Raw genomic sequence first — 19478 nt, 5'->3', positions numbered from 1 at the left:
CAGTGTCGGGCTCTGTGCTGACAGCTCAGAGCCTGGAGCCTGTTGCGGATTCTGTGTCTCCCTCTCTCTCTGACCGTCCCCCTCTCATGCTCTGTCTCTCTCTCTCTGTCTCTCAAACATAAATAAAAAACAGAAAAAAAGTTTTAAAAAAAGGAAGGCACTTGAGGGTGCAAATATCTGACCTCTAAAAATCCTATCTTGTTTCAATAGCTTTATTGAAATAAACATACAATAAACTATACATATAAAGTGTGTAAGTGGATAAATTTTTGCATATATTTATCCTATATACATATATTTATCATAAATGTGTATATAATGGAACTATCACCACCATCAAAATAGAGAACATATCCAACACTTCCAAAAGTCTCCTCTTATCCCTTTACAGTCAGCCCCTCCTGCCCACCCACCTATCCTCCCGGACCCCTTGCCTTACTTGCTCCCACTTTTTTGCATTTGCTAGAATTTTATTTAAATAAGCTATCCTTTTAAAATATGGAAGGATCTATTTTTGCATTCTCTGTGCTGTTTCATTGACCTAATTGCCTATCTTCATGCCAATACCACACCGTTTTAACTACTGTAGCTTTATAGTACGTTTTGGAGCTAGGATATGTCTTCCAACTTCCTTTACTCAAAGGTTTTTTTCCCCCTTTTTTCCAAAGGACTCTAGGTCCTTTGCCTTTTTTTTTAAGTTTATTTATTTATTTGAGAGGGGGAACATGGGCACAAGTGGGGTTGACAGAAAGAGAGAATCCATCACTGTCAGTGTAGAGCCCAATAGAGGGCTTGAACTCATGAACCATGAGATCGTGACCTGAGCTGAAATCAAGAGTCCGACACTTAAGCATCTAAGCCACCCGGGGGCCCTGGTCCTTTGCCTTTCCATAATGAGTTTTAGAAAGAGTTTGTTCATGTCTATTAGAGCTACTGCATCTTGATTGAGACTGCCTTGACTCTATACATCACTGGAGATTTGACATCTTAACAATCTCTCTTCTTTAGCAATATTATGCAATTCATAGTGTAAAAGTCTTGCACATACTTTGTCAGATTTGTCCATAGATATTTGGTTTTTTTCTTGATATTATGGTATTTATTCTTACTTATCTTACGAACTGTTAATTGTTAGGTCATAGAAATACTATTGATTTTTTTGCGTTGATCTTCTATCCTGTAATGTCGCTGAACTTGCCTATTAGTTTCAGAGACTTGTAGAGTCTCTATGATTTTCTAGACTATTGTGTTATCTACAAAAAAAGGACAGATTTATTTCTTCTTTTTATCTGGATGCGTTCTTTTTCTTATTTGGTTACACTGGCTAAAACTTCCAGTACAATTTTGGATAGAAGTCATGAGTATGGACACCTTTGCCTCTTTCCTGATCTTGATAAAAACATTCAGTCTTTCACTATTAAAGATTATGTGAGCTTTAGGCTTTAGGTAGAGGCCTTTTACTGAATTGAGGAAGTTCCTGTCTATTTCTAGTTTGTTGAGAATTGTTATCAGAAATGGATATTGGATTTTGTCAATTTTTATTGTATCTAATGAGATATCACAAGGTTTTTCATTTAAAATATTAATATGATGAATTGCACTGATTGATTTTTTTAAATTATGGTAAAATACATATAAAATAAAATTTACCAGGGTGCCTGAGTGGCTCAGTCAGTTGAGCTTCTGACTCTTAATTTCAGCTCAGGTCATGATTTCATGGTTTGTGAGTTTGAGCCCCCATTGGGCTCTGCATTGACAACGAGGAGCCTTCTTGGGATTCTTTCATTCTCTCTCTCTCTCTCTCTCTCTCTCTCTGCCACTCCCCACTCATGCTCTCTCTTGCTCATTCTCTCTCTCTCAAAATAAATGAATAAACTTAAAAAATTTGTTTTAATTACCATCTCAACCACTTTTGGTACAATTAAGTGGCATTAAGTACATTCACAATATTGCACAACCATCACCACTATCTAGTTCCAAAATATTTTCATCACTCTGAACTAAAATCCCATAACCATTAGTCACTGCCTATTTACCCTCCCAGCCTTTTGAAACTGCGAATCTGTTTTCTGTCTTTATGGATTTGTCTATTCTGGATATTTCTTTTTTTTTTTTCTTAAAGTTTATTTATTTTGGAAGAGAGAGTGTGTGGGTGAGAGCAGGAGAGGGGCAAAGAGAGAGGGAGTGGGAGAGAGAGGTTGGGGGAGAGAGAGAATCTCAAGCAGGCCCCACACTGTCAGCATGGAGCCCTGTGCAGGACTGGAACTCGGAAAACGTGAGATCATGATCTGAGCCAAAACCAAGAGTCAGACACTTAATTGACTGAGACACCCGGGCACCCCATATTCTGGATATTTCTTATAAATGGAATCATACAATATGTGGCCTTTGTAGCAGGCTTGAGGTCCATCCATGTTGTCGCATGAATCAGTATTTCATTCCCTTTTATGGCTGAATAACCATAATATGGTTATACTACATTGTTTACTCATTTATCTGTTTGTGAACATTTGGGATGTTTTATCTTTTGGCTATGATAAATAGAGCTACTACAAATATTTATATACAACTTTTTTTTTAAAGTAACATTAACCTAGATGTGGTCCTTTTTAGGAATTCTTTTTTGTTTGTTTTTTTATTTATTTTTGAGAGACAGAGAGAGACAGCACGAGCAGGGGAAAGTCAGAGAGAGAGGGAGATACAGAATCTGAAGCAGGCTCCAGGCTCTGAGCTAGCTGTCAGCACAGAACCCGACGCGGGGCTCGAACCCACAAGCCGTGAGATCATGACCTGAGCTGAAGCCAACTGAGCCACTCAGGCACCCCTGTATACAAGTTTTTGTTAGAAAAACTGTCTTTAATTCTTTTTGGTATTTACCTAGGAGTACAATTGCTGGGTCATATGCTAATTCTATGTTTAGGATTCCTTTTTGAGGAAGCACCAAATTATATTCCACAGCAACTATACCATCTTACATTCCCACCAATAGTGTATGAGAGTTCCAATTTCTCCATATTTTTGGCCAACACCTGATATTTTCCATTTTTAAAAACTATGACAATCCTAGTAAATATGAAGTGGTATCTCACTATGGCTCGAATTTTCATTTCCTTAATGACTACTGATATGGATTATCTTTTCATGTGTTTATTGGCCATTTGTCTATCTCTTTGAAGGTATATCTGTTTAAGTCCTTTGCCCATGTTTTTTATTTAAAAAAATTTTTTATTATTTTTGAGAGAGAGAGAGTGAGCACAAGTGGGGGAGGGGCAGAGAGATAAGAAGACACAGAATCTGAAGCAGGCTCCAGGCTCTGAGCTGTCAGCACAGAGCCCAATGAAGGCTTGAACTCACAAACTGCAAGATCATTACCTGAGCCGAAATTGGTCACTTAACCAATGGAGCCACCCAGGCACCCCACTTTTGTCCATTTTTAAAATTAGGTTGTTTGGGGCACCTGGGTGGCTCAGTTGGTTGAGCATCTGACTTCTGCCCAGGTCATGATCTCCTGATTCATGAGTTTGAACCCTGCTTCAGGCTCTGTGCTGACAGCTCAGAGCCTGGAGTCTGTTTCAGATTCTGTGTCTCTCTGCCCCTCCTGCACTGGCACTCTGTCTCTCTCTGTCTCTCAAAAATTAATAAGCATTTTTTAAAAATTAGATTGTTTTTATTGTTGAGTGCGGTAAGAGTTCTTTATATATTCTGGATACCAAACCCTCATCAAATACATGACTTACAAGCATCTTCTCTCCGTCTTTGGATTGTCTTTTTAGTCTATTGATAGTGTCTTTGATGCACAAAAATTTTTAATTTTGATGATGTTCAATTTTTCTCATCACTTGTGCTTTTAATGACATATTTAAGAAACCATTGCCAAATCCAAAATAATAAAAATTTGTCCCTATATTTTCCTCTAAGAATTTCATAGTTTTAACTCATATTCAGGCTTTTGACCTATTTTGAGCTAACGTTTTTATGTGGTGGGAGATAAGGATCCAATTTCATTCTTTTGCAGGTGGCTATTCAGTTGTCTTGCATTGACTGATTTTTTTGAATGTTAACCCAACTTTGTATTCCCAGGATAAGCCCAATTTTATCATGTAAGATTCTTTTTATACATCATTGGATTTGATATGCTAATATTTGGTTAAGAATATTTATATCTGTATTCATGAGAAATCTTGTTCTGTAGTTTTCTTGTCTTTGGTGTTAGAAAAATACTATCCTCATAGAAAGACTATGGGGGTATTTTTTCCTCCTTAATTTTCTAAAAGTGTTTGTGTAAAATTGTTTTAATTTTTTATTAGATATTTAATTGAAAAAACCATTGAAACTGTCTGGATGTCGTTTGCTTTGTGGGAAAAATTTTTAACTACAAATTCACTTTCCTTAATAGATATAGGGCTATTTAGGTCATTGATTTCTTCTTTCTTGATCCTCGATAGTTTGTCTTTCAAGGAATTTGTCTATTTCATCTGGGTTATCCAATTTATTGGTATAAAGTTGTTCATAATATTCTTTTAATATAATTTTAATAGCTATAGAATCTGTAGTGATGGCACCTCTCTCATTTCTGATATTGGTAATGTGTGTCTTTTTTTTCTCATCAGTCCAGCTAGAGATTATTAATTTTATCAATTTTTAAAAGAAAAATGCTTTGACATCACTAATATTTCTCTATTTTGTTTTTGCTTTCATCTTTTTCATTTCCTTTATTCTGTTTACCATAGATTGCACTTGCTCTTCTATTTTTTAATTTTTTGAAGTAGTGATTGAACATTGAATCAAGACCTTTATTTTTTGTATTATTGGTGTCTAATGCTATAAATGTCCTCTTAGGTACTACTGTTTTAACTGCATCCCACAAATTCTGATTATTGTGTTTTCATTTTCATTCAGTTCAAAAGAAATACTTCCTAATCTTCTTTTCTTGAGCCCATAGTCTATGGGTTATCTAGCTCACAAGTATTTTGGGACTTGGTGAATATCATTTAGTTACTGGTTTCTATTTAATTCCATTGTGACCCGACTCTATATTATATGTCTTGAATCCCTTAAAATTTATTGAGATTTGTGTTGTGGCCCAAAATACTGTCTATATTCCTAAATAATCTGTGTGCCAATGAAAGAAAATGTATATTCTGCTATTTTTAAGTGGAGTATTCTGTAAAGGCCAATTAAGTCAGGTTAGTTTTTTAAATTTCTCTATAAGTTTCTGATTTTCTGTCTATACATTCTATCAATTATTGAGAAAGTGATGATGAAACCTTGACTATAATTGTGAATTTATCATTTCTCCTTATGGTTCTATCAATTCTTGCTTCATGTATTTTGAAGATATCTTATTAGGTACATAAACATTTAAGATTGTTATGTCCTCCTGATGAATTTGCTCCTTTATCATTAGGAAATATCCCTCTTTCTCCCTGGTAATATTTTTTGTTATGAAATCTACCTTGTCTGATATTAAAATAGCCAACTGAATTTTCTCTTCCTTTCTTTTTTTTTTTTCTTTCCTTTCCTTTTCTCTTCAAGTAAGCACTACACTCAACATGGGACTCAAACTCATCAAGATCAAGAGTCACATGTTCTACCAGCTGAGCCAGCCAGGCAACCCTGAACTTTCTTTTCATTAGTGTTAGCATAATACATCCTTTTCCATTCTTTCACTTTTAAATGATTTATGTCTTTATAATTAAAATGGTTTGGGGGGCACCTGGGTGGCTCAGTCAGTTAAGCATCTAATTCTTGATTTCAGATCAAGTCATGATCTCACCATTCGTGAGTTTGAGTCCCATGTCAGGCTCTATGCTGATAGTGCAAAGCCTGCTTGGGATTTTTTCTCCCTCTCTTTCTAACCCCTCCCCTGTTTTCTCTTCCTCTCTCTGTCTCTCTCTCTCTTTCTCTCTCTCAAAAATAAATAAATAAGCCTTTTTATTAAGTGGTTTTTAGAGGCACCTGGGTAGCTCAGTCAGTTAAGTGTCTGACTCTTGATTTCCACTCAGGTAATGGTCTCACCATTACCGAGTTCGAGCCCCATATCAGGCTCTGCACTGGCAGTGTGGAGCTTGCTTGCAACTTTCTCTCTCCCTCTGTCTCTGCAAGTCCTTCACTTGCACTCTCTCTGTTAAAAATAAATAAATAAACTTTTTTTAAAAAGTGGTTTTTATAGTTAGGTCTTGCTTTTTAATCAAATCTCACAGCCTCTTCCTTTTGATTGGTATACTTAGACCATTTACATTTAATGTAATTATTGATGTGTTTGTGTTTAATTCTGCCAACTTGTTTTTGATATCTGTAATTTCTTCTTTGCCCTATATTTCATTTTTTTTCTGCCTTCCTTTGGATTATCTTTTTATGATTCCATTTTATTCCCTTTGTTATCTTATTAACTATAACTTTTCATTGTATTTTTTATTAGTTGCTATAGAGATTATAATGTATATCTTTAATTTATTACAATATACCTTCAACTGAAATTAGATCATTTCATATATAAGAACCTTAAAATAATATGCTTCCATTCCTCCACTACCCACATTTGTGCTATCATTATCAAACATTTTACTTCTACATGTATTAAAAAATACATAATATATTATTATTATTGCTTTAAATCAGTTATCTTTAACATGATTTAAATAAAAGGGGAAAAATTCCTATTTGTTCACAAAGTTATGATTTCTAGTGTTCTTCATTCCTCTGTGTAGATCCAAAGTTCCATCTAGAATCATTTTCCTTGCCCTTACAAGATTTCTTTTAACATGTCTTATAGTGCATGTGTGCTCATGATGACAGCTTACAGCTTTTATATATTGAGTCCTTATTTTGTCTTTATTTTTAAAAAATGCTTTTTGGGGGCCACTGGGTGGCTCAGTGCTGACAGCTTGGAGCCCAGAGCCTGCTTCAGACTTTGTGTCTCCCTTTCTCTCTCTGTCCTTCCCCCACTTGTGCCCTCTCTCTCTCAAAAATAAACATTTAGTTGGGGGTGTTTGCTTATTTAATACATTCCATCAAGGACAGAAAAAAAATAAAATAAAATAAAATTCAACAACAACAACAACAAAATAAAATAAAATAAACATTTAAAAAATAAAATAAATAAAATGTGGGAGTTGGATACAATTAACATCAATAACCTCTTTTTAGGTGTAAGTTCTCTGATTCAACATCCCAGCAATGTTTCCTCAAATTTAGAGAAGCATCAGACATAGACAGAGGCTCTGTGTTGAGGTCCAGGCCTAATCTCCTAGATCTTCCCTTCCTACTTATTGTCATATTTCCCAGGTGGCCGTGTTGCCATCATAATCCTTAGTTCAGAAACGAGAGAAGAGTGGATAAGGGTGCGATACGGGTCTGGCTCCCTGCCCCTGTTGCAACTCAGCTACCTTTTATAGGGGTAAAGATTTATGATACATCTTGGAGCAGTTGTAAAGCCATCATCTCTGGTCTCTAAAACCAAAACTGTTAAGGAGAGGTAGAGGCTTTGATATTATATATGTTTGTTTATTTGTTAACAGTGTCAAATTGACAAACTGACATCTGTCTTTAGTGGTTGCATAGAGAAAAGCTACTGGTCTCACAGCATTTTCCTGGAAAGAGAATTCCAAAATGTTATTTTCCTGGTGTGTATATATTTAAATTGTTTTTAAGATTTTATTTTTAAGGAACCTCGCACCCAATGTGGGGCTTGAACATGCTTCACTGCCTGAGCCAGCCAGGCATCCCTTAATATTTTTATCTGTGTCTTTGTAAACCTCTTAACTGGCTGGGATCTTTATTTAGAGATCATCCACGAGCGAGAGTCTGTGTCACTGCAAGGGTTATTTGCCTTCAGCATCCAGGGGATTAGAGGAGAGAACTTTTCCTGGGATAAGTGAGGGGGAAATCACATTGCGGCCTCTTTCCTTCCCTCGTCAACGCGCCACGGCTGCCGGCCATTCCTTTATTAAACCAGTGACGCTGGGTAACAGCGAATGTCTGGAGCAGGATCTGTGTGTTTGGAGGTGCATGTATACAAAGGGAAGGCCAAGATCTTCCCATTTATGTTAGTTATGGTATGTGAATGGGAGCAGATGGCTATTTTGATGATTTGCATGAGGTCTTTTATCTTTTTTATCTCCATTTGGTGGAGCCATCTCCTTCTCTCCTAGCATACCTTTTGTACATTATGAAATAATACTCACGTCCCCTGGGGACACATTCAATGCTACAGTGGGAAAATGCTGCATCGAAATGTGGTTGTGAATGACACCTGCCATTTCAGCAGGTCTGTGAATGCACAGATAGCATCATAGGTGTTGGAGGAAAGCACCTTCAAGATATTATGAAAGCTGCCCCCCATTTCTAGAAACAAATGCTGCAGGAAATAGAATAATTAGATTCTTGTTTTTTCACCAAAATTACCTCTATTTACAAAATATTCTAAGTTTTTAAAATTTTCCACATTAAAGCTTATGGCTCCATAACTGCATGTAACAAGTATATGCAAAGGTAACACTGTTTTCTCTTTTAGCGTAAAGTCAACGACTATAAAAGATCCCTTTTGACTGTAAATGACTTAAATACATAAACAGTGGGATTTGTGGTTAGTTGTGCCTTTTCAACTAAGCGGGATTTTTTTTTAAGTTTATTTAATTATCTTGAGAGAGGGAGCATGTGTATGAGAACAGGAAGGACAGAGAGAGAAGGAAAGAGAGAGAATCCCAAGCAGGCTCCACACTATCAGCACAGAGCCCAAGGCAGCCCTGCAACTCACAAGCCATGAGATCATGACCTGATTAAAGTCATACGCTTAACTGGCTGAACCAACCACGTGTCCCTCAACTAAGCAGGACGTTAAAACAAGAAGCCAACATTGAGACATCTTCTGACAGCCAGTCCAGGACCACAAACTTAGATGGGTGGTGGACAAACACAGCCCTCCTTTGCCAACCTGGACACTTTGGATCGATTCCCACTGTTCACAGCGTCTTTGGAGTACTACACAGCCTAAGACCTGCCCTTGATATTACATTTGGCAAAGCATTTCTTTGTCAAGTTAACAATACCATGACTTAGCCAAATAGCACTTACAATACACCGGAGTTTGAAAGGTGTGGCATTTGTGCATTTCAAGTTTTAAAAGCCTACAATTTGGCATAATTCCTGATCTGCCCCATACCATTTTTCCTCCATTACTTCTTTCCTTCCTTTTTTCTTCTCTCCCCCCCACCTCCATCTTTCTCCCTTCCCCTCTGCTGTCTTTCTGTCGTCTCTCCCTCCCTCTGTTTTTCTTTCTTCCCTTTCACATGTTTTTACAGGTAATGTAGTTTGCAAAAGAAAAATGATCCTCCAACTCACAAGCCTATGGCCTCCATCTGACCCCAAAATAAGACAATAAAAACGAATTATGGGTGAGACCTCTGAGGCTTTTGTTAGTTACCTAGGGTCAACAGTCAAGGAGTGACTGAATGCTCTGGTTGCTGGGGTGCAGGCCACTGGAGGATGTTTTGTTGAGACTCCCAATGAAGGTTCCTATAGTGACAGCCCATCAAGGATACTAGCACCTGCCCAGCTAGTACTGAAAGGTGGCTGGCAACATGCCAGATCCTCTCGGAAGCTAGCCGATGATCACAAGCCCACTGTCAACACTGTCGTTTCTTCCCTTTCTTTAATCGGTAAATGCATTGTTTGGAACAGAGGGAGTCTTTATGTAGAAAACTTACTCTGTTTTCTTTTGGTGAAAGAGATCTTCTGCTAAAAGAATGGACATAGTGGATTTTGAATAATAGTGGATGCTTGTTTTGAAGTAGTTTTATATTTTTTAATGTATCCTTTAAAATATTTATTTTTTATTAATCTTTATTTTTGAGAGAGAGACAGAGCAGGGGAGGGGCAGAGAGAGAGGGAGACACAGAATCCAAAGCAGGCTCTGGGCTCTGAGCTGTCAGCACAGAGCCTGATGTGGGGCTCGAATTCACAAACCACGAGATCATGACTGACAGCACAGAGCCTAATGCGGGGCTTGAACTCAGAAACCATGAAATCGTGACCTGAAATCTGACACTTAACCAACTGAGCCACTCAGGCACCCCTTGAGGTAGCTTTAAAATCTGTCAATAGGACAGTGCTAACCGTCTCAAATGGGGGAGTAGGAGGGATTTAAATAAAATCCCTGAATTCGAGACCAGGGATTGCATTCCACCTAGGTTCCTCCATGAGCAGTTCTAACTGGGAAGCTGATCTAAAGAGAGAATCTCTTTTTTAGCAGGTTTTCATTCTTGATCTCAATCTCCTCTCACTCCCATACCTTTCTTTTGACCTCTCTTTTATATAAGGAGACGTCTTGGGTTTTTACATCAGCTAAAGGGTGCCATTTCACAAAATACCCAGATGATTGCACTTTTGAAGAGTAGCATTTTCAGATCCCACATCTATTCAGCAGCCTTGACAGCAGGCTTAGTGAAGAATGTCTCAAGCCTCCCACAAAGAAAGTACAAACAGCACAGAACCAGTGTTTCCCTTTGAAACTAGAGTTAGCCCTGGAAAGCAACCATTACGTGAATGAGAGGGATAAAGACAATAACCAGAGGCTAGAGGATTCGGTAACAGAATGACTGAGTTCGTCCCCGCGAGATAAGTGGATGGCTTGGGTCTCAGCTGAACACCTGCAAGTCCTGAAGATACTGACTGCACTTAGGTTTTGTCATTTTGTTGTGTTTGTTTGGTTTTGTTTGTTTTGCTCATGACTTAACTTTATTTAAATGCAGCCCCATCATTTACCATCTGTGTGTTGATTTGTAACCCGCTGTACAGAAAAGTCGCCGTGAGGGGGTGGGCGGCAGATAATCCTCCTGTTACACATATAAACGTGCTTCATAGAAAGTGCACAGAACAACAGCAGAGTCAATGCGGCCAAGTGGCTTTCCTCTTGCTGTTCAAAACAGACAGGGTATTGTGTCCCATACTGGTTGATCCAGTCTTTGGTTTCATGGTTTTCTGCTCCTTAGGCTGGTCTTTTAGAGAGGTTGTAATGATTACATATGTGCCTTCAGGGCATGAAGTACTAGGAAGCTTCAAGAATGGGCATTGAGGGCTGGGAAATGGCAAGCCACTGGGGTCAGCTTATGGGTGTATACCATCTACCAGCAACTAATCTATTCTTTTTTTTTATGTTTACTTACTTAATTTTGAAAGTGATAGATAGAGAGCAAGCAGCAGAGGGGCAGAGAGAGGGGGAGAGAGAATCCCAAACAGGCTCCACACTGTCAGTGCAGAGCCGACTCGGGGGCTCAAACCTACAAATTTTGAGATCCTGACCTGAGTGGAAACAGAGGTGGGTGCTCAAACCACTGAGCCACTGTGTTGTAAAAAAATACAGAAATTCACCCAACAACTCCCTTTGTGTTCCTATCAAAATTCTAAAACAGCAATACCAGCTTCATTGTGTTCTTCACTCAGAAGGAACTTTGCACTTGAAAGACATGAAACGTTTTGCAGGGCAGAACATTCTTTGAAAGCTCTGGGTGGAAGAAAGCACTTGCTTAAGGAACTTAATTGAGAGAAACAGGGCAGCCGAGACAGGGCTGCCTGAGTTCAAAGGCACCGCTTTTAATCCCAAACCTTTTTAATTTTCCTTAACTTTTATTTCTTTCTGGGTGACTAAACTGCAAACTTCTACTCATCTACTGCCAAGTCATTTTTCTTAAGAAGGTGGATACTTTACAGGAGTCAGAGCCAGGAGCCCTCCGTCAGGAATGCTGGTGATACGGTTTTGTGTAGGTAAAAACAGGCACCGGAGGGGTCACTCTGTTTTGTGTGTGGAACAGACTCCGTCTCTGGCAAGTTTTCTGTGACTGAAAAAAATAAGGCACTTCTTTAAGTCTGGAAAATGTAATGCCGCTGGCAATACATGAGCTTGGAGAGCGAAGCCCAGTATTTTCATAGTTGAGATTTGGTGTTAGTAGAACAGCCAGAATGTCAACTGTTGCAAGAAAGGCATCCAATTCACACATCTGCGTCTGCAAAGAAAGCTGAGCTTCAGGAGATGACATTTAACATGGGGGGGGGGGCGGGATGAACAAGAAGAATGCAGAAAAGGCGTACTGCAGCCCAGACCTAAGTGGCTTTTGGAAGAAGCAAGTTAGCAAAATTGTTCTTCCTTTTGCTCCAGTACAAGACATCTGTACCGTGGCTTTCAGACTTTCATACTATGTGATTCTTTGCTTTTTATTAATGGCCCACTTGAGAGTTAAAGAACTTATAAAATAACTTCAACAGAAGTAATTACTTGAAAACAGCAAATGATGAGATGGGCCAGCTTTTTTTTTGACTGGTCTATCTTCATCAGATGAGTGGCCACCATCACAACCATATTTGATTATGTTGATCAACCTGACAACTAAAATAGATCGATAGTGCAGCCACCTTTTTTTCTTAAGCTTTATTTTCTAGGGGAAAAACTAGATTTGTTGTGATGAAAAACAGTATGGTAGATCCTCAAAAGATTAAAAATAGAATTACTCTATGATACAGTAATTTCTCTTCTGGGTTTACACCCAAAAGAATGGAAAACACAGTCTCAAAGAGATATATTTGTACACGTATGTCCAAAGAAGGATTATTCGAAACAGATAAAAGGTAAAAGCAACCCAAGTGTTCATCTACAAATGAATGGATAAACAATCTGTGGTATATACAGAAAACGGAGTATCATTCAGCCTTCAAAAAGGAAGGAAATTCTGGCATATGCTACAGCATGGAAGAAGCTTAAAGACATTTTGCTCGGTAAGGGGCATCTGGGGCTCAGTCAGTTTGGTGTCCAACTGTTGGTTTAGGCTCAGATCATGATCTCACAGTTCCTGATTTCGAGCCCCTCCTCAGGCTCTGTGCTGACAGCTGCTTGGAATTCTCTTTCTCCCTCTCTCTGCCCCTGCCACCCACACACTCTCTCTCAAAAATAAACTTTAAAAAAAAGACATCACGCTAGGTGAAACAAGCCAGTCATAAAAAGACAAATACAGTATGATTCCACTTATAGGAGAGACCTAGAGAAGTCAAATTCCACAGAGACAGAAAGTAGAATGGTGGTTGACATAGACAGGGAGGAAGGGGACAATGGGGAGCTGTTTAATGGGTGCAGAGTTTCAACTAAGAAAGATGAAAACATTCTGAGATGGATGATAGTAATGGGTGCACAACAATGTGAATGTACTTAATGCCTCTGAACCATACACTTAAAAATGGTTAAAATAGCAAATGTTATGTTATGTGTATTTTTTCACAATAATAAATAAACAAAAATATTAGATCAAGAATTCACTTTAATAAAAGAGTGCTGGGGCACCTGAGTGGCTCAATTGGTTAAGCATCTGACTTCAGCTCAGGTTGTGATCTCACAGTTTGTGAGTTCAAGCCCCACATCAGGCTCTGTGCTTCCAGCATGAAGCCCACTTCGGATCCTCTGTCTCCCTCTGCCCCTCCCTGCTCTCTCTCTCTCTCTCTCATAAATAAATAAATATTTTTTAAAAAATACAGCAGAGGTAATAGGCACATGACGCTGCCTTCCGTAGACTTATATTCTGTCATTTTTGTCTGCCTGCTCTAGGAGCCAATGAAGGTTTTTGTATGTGTTTTAAATTACTTCAGGCCCACACCTCCCCTTGCCCCTTGTCTGAGAAAGAATTCGCGGCTCCTCTGTTCTTCTCCGCCCCTCCCACCTTCCATATGCCCTCACCTTCATTGTCAGGGTCAACCGGAGAGGTACAAAGCCATCTGGTTGAGAAACACCGATTACATGAATATCCTTATGAAATGCTCAGGCTGAATCTGTGAACAAGTTGTCTTTTATCATCCTGGTACAAGGACTGTGGGAAGGGAAATTAGAGGGGCAGAAGAGAATGGAACCAGAAAACTCTAGAACTGTGAGCTGATTTTGCTCCAAAAGCTTTGTGCCAAATGATAACAATGACATTTTCCATCAAGAGACAGGTGAATGAATCTTTACTAGGGCAAGGAGTTTTAATTCTAAGAGGAACCTCATGGCATGTTAGTTTACTTTCAGAAAGTCTTACTTCACGAGCGCTGTCCCTGGAAAAAAAAATGTGGTTACGCAGGATTCACAATAGGCTTGGACCAGGTTGGGCTGCTTTTGTTTCCCCAATTTCTATGCAAAGTATGCAGACTAAGATATAATTGAATCATTTCCTTACCCCTCACAACCTGAATATCAGAGTTCAAACCACCCCAGATTTGTAGAGGAAGTTGGACGCTGGACATTTTATTGGCTTTGATAGCTATACACATTGCTTCTAACATTTCTCTAGAGATGCTTTACTACTGTATTGAACAAATATGAGAGATCACTGATATGTATGTAAGAGTTAAAGCAACCGATATGCTTGCGTCAAAGGCCTGCCTCCCATATTGAGAGCATGGGACCCTCCTACTGTCACATCCACAAAGAAAAGTAGAAATGCTTTTGCTTCGAGAAATAGCCTTGAACTCAATCTCCTTTCTCCATTCCTCCAAGTTTCCGCAGGTTCACTCGCTCCAACAGCGTGACGACAGCCGTACAGGCTGACCTGGACTTCCACGATAATCTGGAAAACTCTCTGGAGTCTATAGAGGACAATTCGTGCCCCGGCCCAATGGCCAGACAGTTCTCCCGGGACGCCAGCACCTCCACCGTCAGCATCCAGGGCTCAGGAAACCACTACCACGCCTGCGCGGCCGACGATGACTTTGATGCGGATTTTGACCCTTCGATTCTGCCTCCCCCGGATCCCTGGATTGACTCGATCACCGAAGACCCCCTGGAGGCCGTCCAGAGGTCAGTGTGCCACCGGGACGGCCACTGGTTTCTGAAGCTTCTCCAGGCAGAGCGGGACCGCATGGAAGGGTGGTGCCAGCAGATGGAGCGAGAAGAGCGGGAAAACAACCTGCCGGAAGACAGTAAGTAACGCCCGCGCCGTGCACTCCGCGCTTCCGGCGCTCGGGCCGGCCTGACGCGGCGTCTTTACACTCGGCGGTCCTTTCCCCGCCCCGTCGGCGCGTGCAGCCCTGCAGTCCCACACCTCCCCCAGGACCGGGTGGGACAGGTAGGCAATTCCAGCCGAGCGTCAGCCGTCCCTGCGCTGCGCGAGGAAAAGCAAACCGCTGGGCGGATATAACACCGTCGCCGGCTCTAGCCCCGCGCCCTCTAGCTCTAGATCACTTCTCCGAAGAGTACAAAGCTCAACGTGGGGGATGGGGGGGGGGGGAGCGGTGTCAAGTTCCTACAACTGTTCCTCATTCCCAAGAGGATCCTGAGATGGGTGCCGATTCTCAGGGAATTAAAGTAATTCGGACGAGTGTCCAGGGCCACCGGTGCAGGTGCACTGGGCATTTATAATCGTACAGTGTTATTACTTTCCTTAACGTACGATAGGAAGACAAGGCCAATAATACATAGGCCAGAAGGGACCATGCTTATTAACATTCATAAGCCTGTTTAGCATGTACTTTCTCTCTTAAGTTTTAGGGAGACAAGCCCTCAGCCACCAAGTTAATTAACACACATTTCAACTTAATGGGTTAAAATAATTTATGAATAAATAAAATAAATAATGGAGGCCACGCACACCATTATTTTCAAACTTGGCCTTTTAACACAATAATAATTCTTATTAACAAATGACAACAAGGGTTACCTGGCTGGCTCAGTCCCTAGGGCATTGGACTTTTGATCTCAGGGTCTAGAGTTCAAGCCCCTCTTTGGGCATAGCGCTTCCTTTAAAAAAAAAAAAAGGAAACAATTGACAACAAAATGACCAGGTTACCTCAATTCTGAGGCATGTTTTCCACATTTATATTCCCAATTCTGAAATTGGGATATTGTTTATAATCAGTGTGTTTTTCAATGTTGTGTGTTTATTTTCCTCTAAAAAACAATTATCAAATGAATGGTGGATCCTCCAACCGATTATATTTTTGAATCAAAGAAATTTAGGCATTTAGGGGTTGGCATTTAAGCCTATCTTCATTTTTGCATGGGAAGCACCTAGAAGAGTATTGTTATGCTGTAACTTTTTAGACCTATTATTTAAATCATTTACCTTTTTCTCATAAAAAATATAAAACATGAACAAAAGTAGAATTCAGTACAATATACTCATCACCCATCACGACTGGCCAGTCTCATTTTCTTATCTTCCCCCATTGGTCATTTTTGCTGGATTATTTTAAAGAAAGTTCAGGGGCAGCCTGGGTGGCTCAGTCGGTTAAATGCCAGACTTTGCTCAGGTCATGATCTCACAATTTGTGAGTTTGAGCTCCACGTCAGGCTCTGTGCTGACAGCTTGCAGCCTGGAGCCTGCTTTAGATTCTGTGTCCCCCTCTCTCTCTGCCCCTCATCTGCTCATGCGCTCTCTCTCTCTCTCTCTCTCTCTCTCTCTCTCTCTCAAAAATAAATAAACATTAAAAGAAGTCCAAAGCATCGTGGCACCTTACTATGTACCCACTGATAAGGATTTTTTTTTACATAATCATCATACATTCTTACCCCTAATAAAAATATCAATAATTTCTTTATAATTAAACCTTCAGCCTACATTTACATTTAATCATGGTAAATAGACTTACCAAATGAACCGAACTCATCAAGAAAGTATTTTTATGAAAACTGAATCTAGAAAAGAAAAATTAGCAGGCTGTGGGATTTCCTCACTATATCTTGCTCTCCGCTCTTTTCTGCACTCATTCCTCCTGCATGAACCCTATCAACTGGCTGACTAGCTTATTTGCTGCCTTGATGAGCAGCTTACAAAACCCATAAGTAGGTTTCTGAAATGCTCCACGTGTGTTCTAAGTGCAGACAACTTGGTGGTGGGAAAGTAATCTCCTTGACACTTGCCCCTAACAGGTGATACCACTCCAGGCTCACTTGAATGTTGATCTACAAGCAGAATTAGCCTTTTGCCCTGGTGACAGAAGGAGGCACCTCCCGGTGGCAATGGAAGGGCTAGGTTTCAGTAAGGAAGTCTTAGCAGTAACATCTTCCACCCTTCCTTTCCCCTGTGGCCATACCCAAAGTTTATTAGATTTTCCTAGGAAAATTTTCAGATTTCAGTGCATTCACTGCATTAGTTCAGGACTCAGTCTAACTTCCTGGTTGACTTCTGATAGGACCCAAGAAAGCCGCTCATCTGTTTTCCTCTCATCTAAGACTGGCTCTGCTTCTTTCAACCCAGCTTTATCGTGATGCAAGAGGATAATCATGGTATCACGATTTAGGAAAATCTTTGGTGACGCTTAAAGAGCTGTGACAAGTTACCCCGTTTTGATACAAACACATGTACTTGAAAGTTGACAGTCTTGTCAGAAAACTGGATTCTCATCAGGGCTTCGGGATCAAAGAGAAGCATTTTTGTATTTTGAAATGTGCACTCCTGGAAAAGTCCCAAAGTAATGAACATGAAAGAGCAGCCTATTTATTCACTTTAACAGATTTTTACTTCACATGTTACTTAAAGTATTGTTTTATAAATAGAACTTAGCAAATCCATTACATAGGAAGATATTTTGCTATAACAAGATTTCTTCTAAAGAATAATAACTGTTGTCTTTGTCCTTGAAGATCCCGCCATTAATAAACTATGCTCCTTAAGGACATTTTCTTCAGAGTAAAGATACATTTTCTCAAATCTCCACTTTCTTTTGCAAGGTTGCTGCCTGGGAAGAACTGTGAGGGTCATGGTTGCAGAACGGACAAAGATAACTAGGAGTGGGAGTCTTGTTTGGTACTTTGCTTTATTTTTCTTAGTGTTTTATTTATTTTTGAGAGAGACAGAGTGTGAGTGGGGGAGGGGCAGAGAGAGAGAGGGAGACGCAGAATCCCAAGCAGGCTCCAGGCTCTGAACTGTCAACACAGAGCCTGACGTGGGGCTCAAACTCAGGAACCACAAGATCATAATCTGAGCCTAAGTCGGACACTTAACCAACTGAGCCACCCAGGAGCCCCTCTGGTACTTTGCCTTAAAAGTACCCGGCTGAACAAATTAATCTTAGATGGCAAGTATGTGGTGAAACTTGCTTCACTGGGAAATTGGTCTTCCTTTGTAGTCTGAAACATATATTAATATCAGAACCCTTGTTTCTGATTAAAAATAGTTACGTACGACAGCAATAAATAGAACAGGGAAGCTATCTTGGTGATGGTCTGAGTTCCGTGTGCTCAGCCTCTACTGCCCCTTGGACCAAGGTCCATAACAACCCCCGACCTCAAAAAACCCTAGGATTTCTAGAATACAGTTTGAAAGCCAGTGGTCTGTAGTGAAAAGTCCAAAGTATTAGGGTTTTTTCAATTTTTTTATTTTTTTCTATTTTTGTTTTGTTTTGTTTTTAAAAATTTTTTAATGTTTTTTATTTATTTTTGAGACAGAGACAGAGCATGAGAGGAGGAGGGGCAGAGAGAAAGGGAGACACAGAATCTGAAGCGGGCTCAAGGCTCCCAGCTGTCAGCACAGAGCCGACACAGGGCTCAAACCCACGAACCGTGAGATCATGACCTGAGCCAAAGTCAGAGGTTTAACCTACTGAGCCACCCAGGCACCCCTTTTGTTTTGTTTTTGAGAGACAGCACAAGCAGGGGAGGGTCAGAGAGAGAGGGAGACACAGAATCTGAAATAGGCTTCAGGCTCTGAGCTAGCTGTCAGCACAGAGCCCGACGCAGGGCTCGAACTCACGGACTGTGAGATCATAACCTGAGCCGAAGCCAGACGCTTAACTGACTGAGCCTCTCAGGTGCCCCAAATTATTAGGGTTTTTAAAATATAATTTTATAACTTTAGATCAAACAGCTAACACAAATGCCCTTTATGCATGCTTTCGTAAATGTACACAATTGATTCAAATTCATAATGCCTATTCATATAAGACCATCTAGCCTACAAATATGGCTCTCCCTTCAAGTCTCAGCTTGTGCCGCACCTTCTGGAAGTCTTTGTGGAATGCCTCCCCTCAGGCTGAGTTAGGTGCGTCTCCCTGGAGATTCCGTAATAGGCTGTATGTCTGTCTATCAGCTATTTCCAGCATTATTTTATAGCGATCTACGTGTCTCTCTCCTCCACTGAAAAAAGAGCTGTCTGAGGACAGAAATTAGTCTTATCTCATTCATCTTTATATCCACTGCCCTTCTGATGGTTCCTGGGACATAGTAGGGGATCAGTGAATATGTATTTGAGTCCCAGAAATATTTTGGAAATTCTGTGTTACAAAAGTATTTTACCTTGCAAAATGTGTCTTCCTCAGTAGGTACAGAATACTCAACGAGTAACTAGAAGTTGTTGCCAAAAGTTGGAAGGGGGTGGGGATCCTTGGTGAGGTAATGAGCCCTTCCCATCGGAGGGAGAGGAAACCCTACTGCAGAAATGGTAGAACACTTCCGTGTTGGCCAGCAGGATGATCTAGATGAACCTTGTATGTCCTGTCCAGCTCTTGGGATGTGATTCCATTCAACA

General features: G+C 40.1%; 1 protein-coding gene across 12 annotated transcripts in view; it reads left to right on the top strand.

Annotated features, from left to right (window-relative positions):
* The window catches only part of DLGAP1 (DLG associated protein 1), an 868306-nt gene that overhangs the window by 824986 nt on the left and 23842 nt on the right, over positions 1-19478 (top strand). For all 12 annotated transcript variants that reach the window (XM_029921991.1, XM_029921989.1, XM_029921990.1 and 9 more), the window contains one exon: positions 14513-14934. In XM_029921991.1, the coding sequence (XP_029777851.1) occupies positions 14513-14934 (422 nt within the window). The remainder of the gene's footprint in view (positions 1-14512; positions 14935-19478) is intronic.

The sequence above is a fragment of the Suricata suricatta genome, chromosome 14, assembly GCF_006229205.1.
Source record: "Suricata suricatta isolate VVHF042 chromosome 14, meerkat_22Aug2017_6uvM2_HiC, whole genome shotgun sequence".
In the NCBI taxonomy this organism is placed as follows: Eukaryota; Metazoa; Chordata; class Mammalia; order Carnivora; family Herpestidae; genus Suricata; species Suricata suricatta.
The sequence above is the reverse complement of the archived record's forward strand: the minus strand, read 5'-3'. Positions and strand labels throughout refer to the sequence as shown.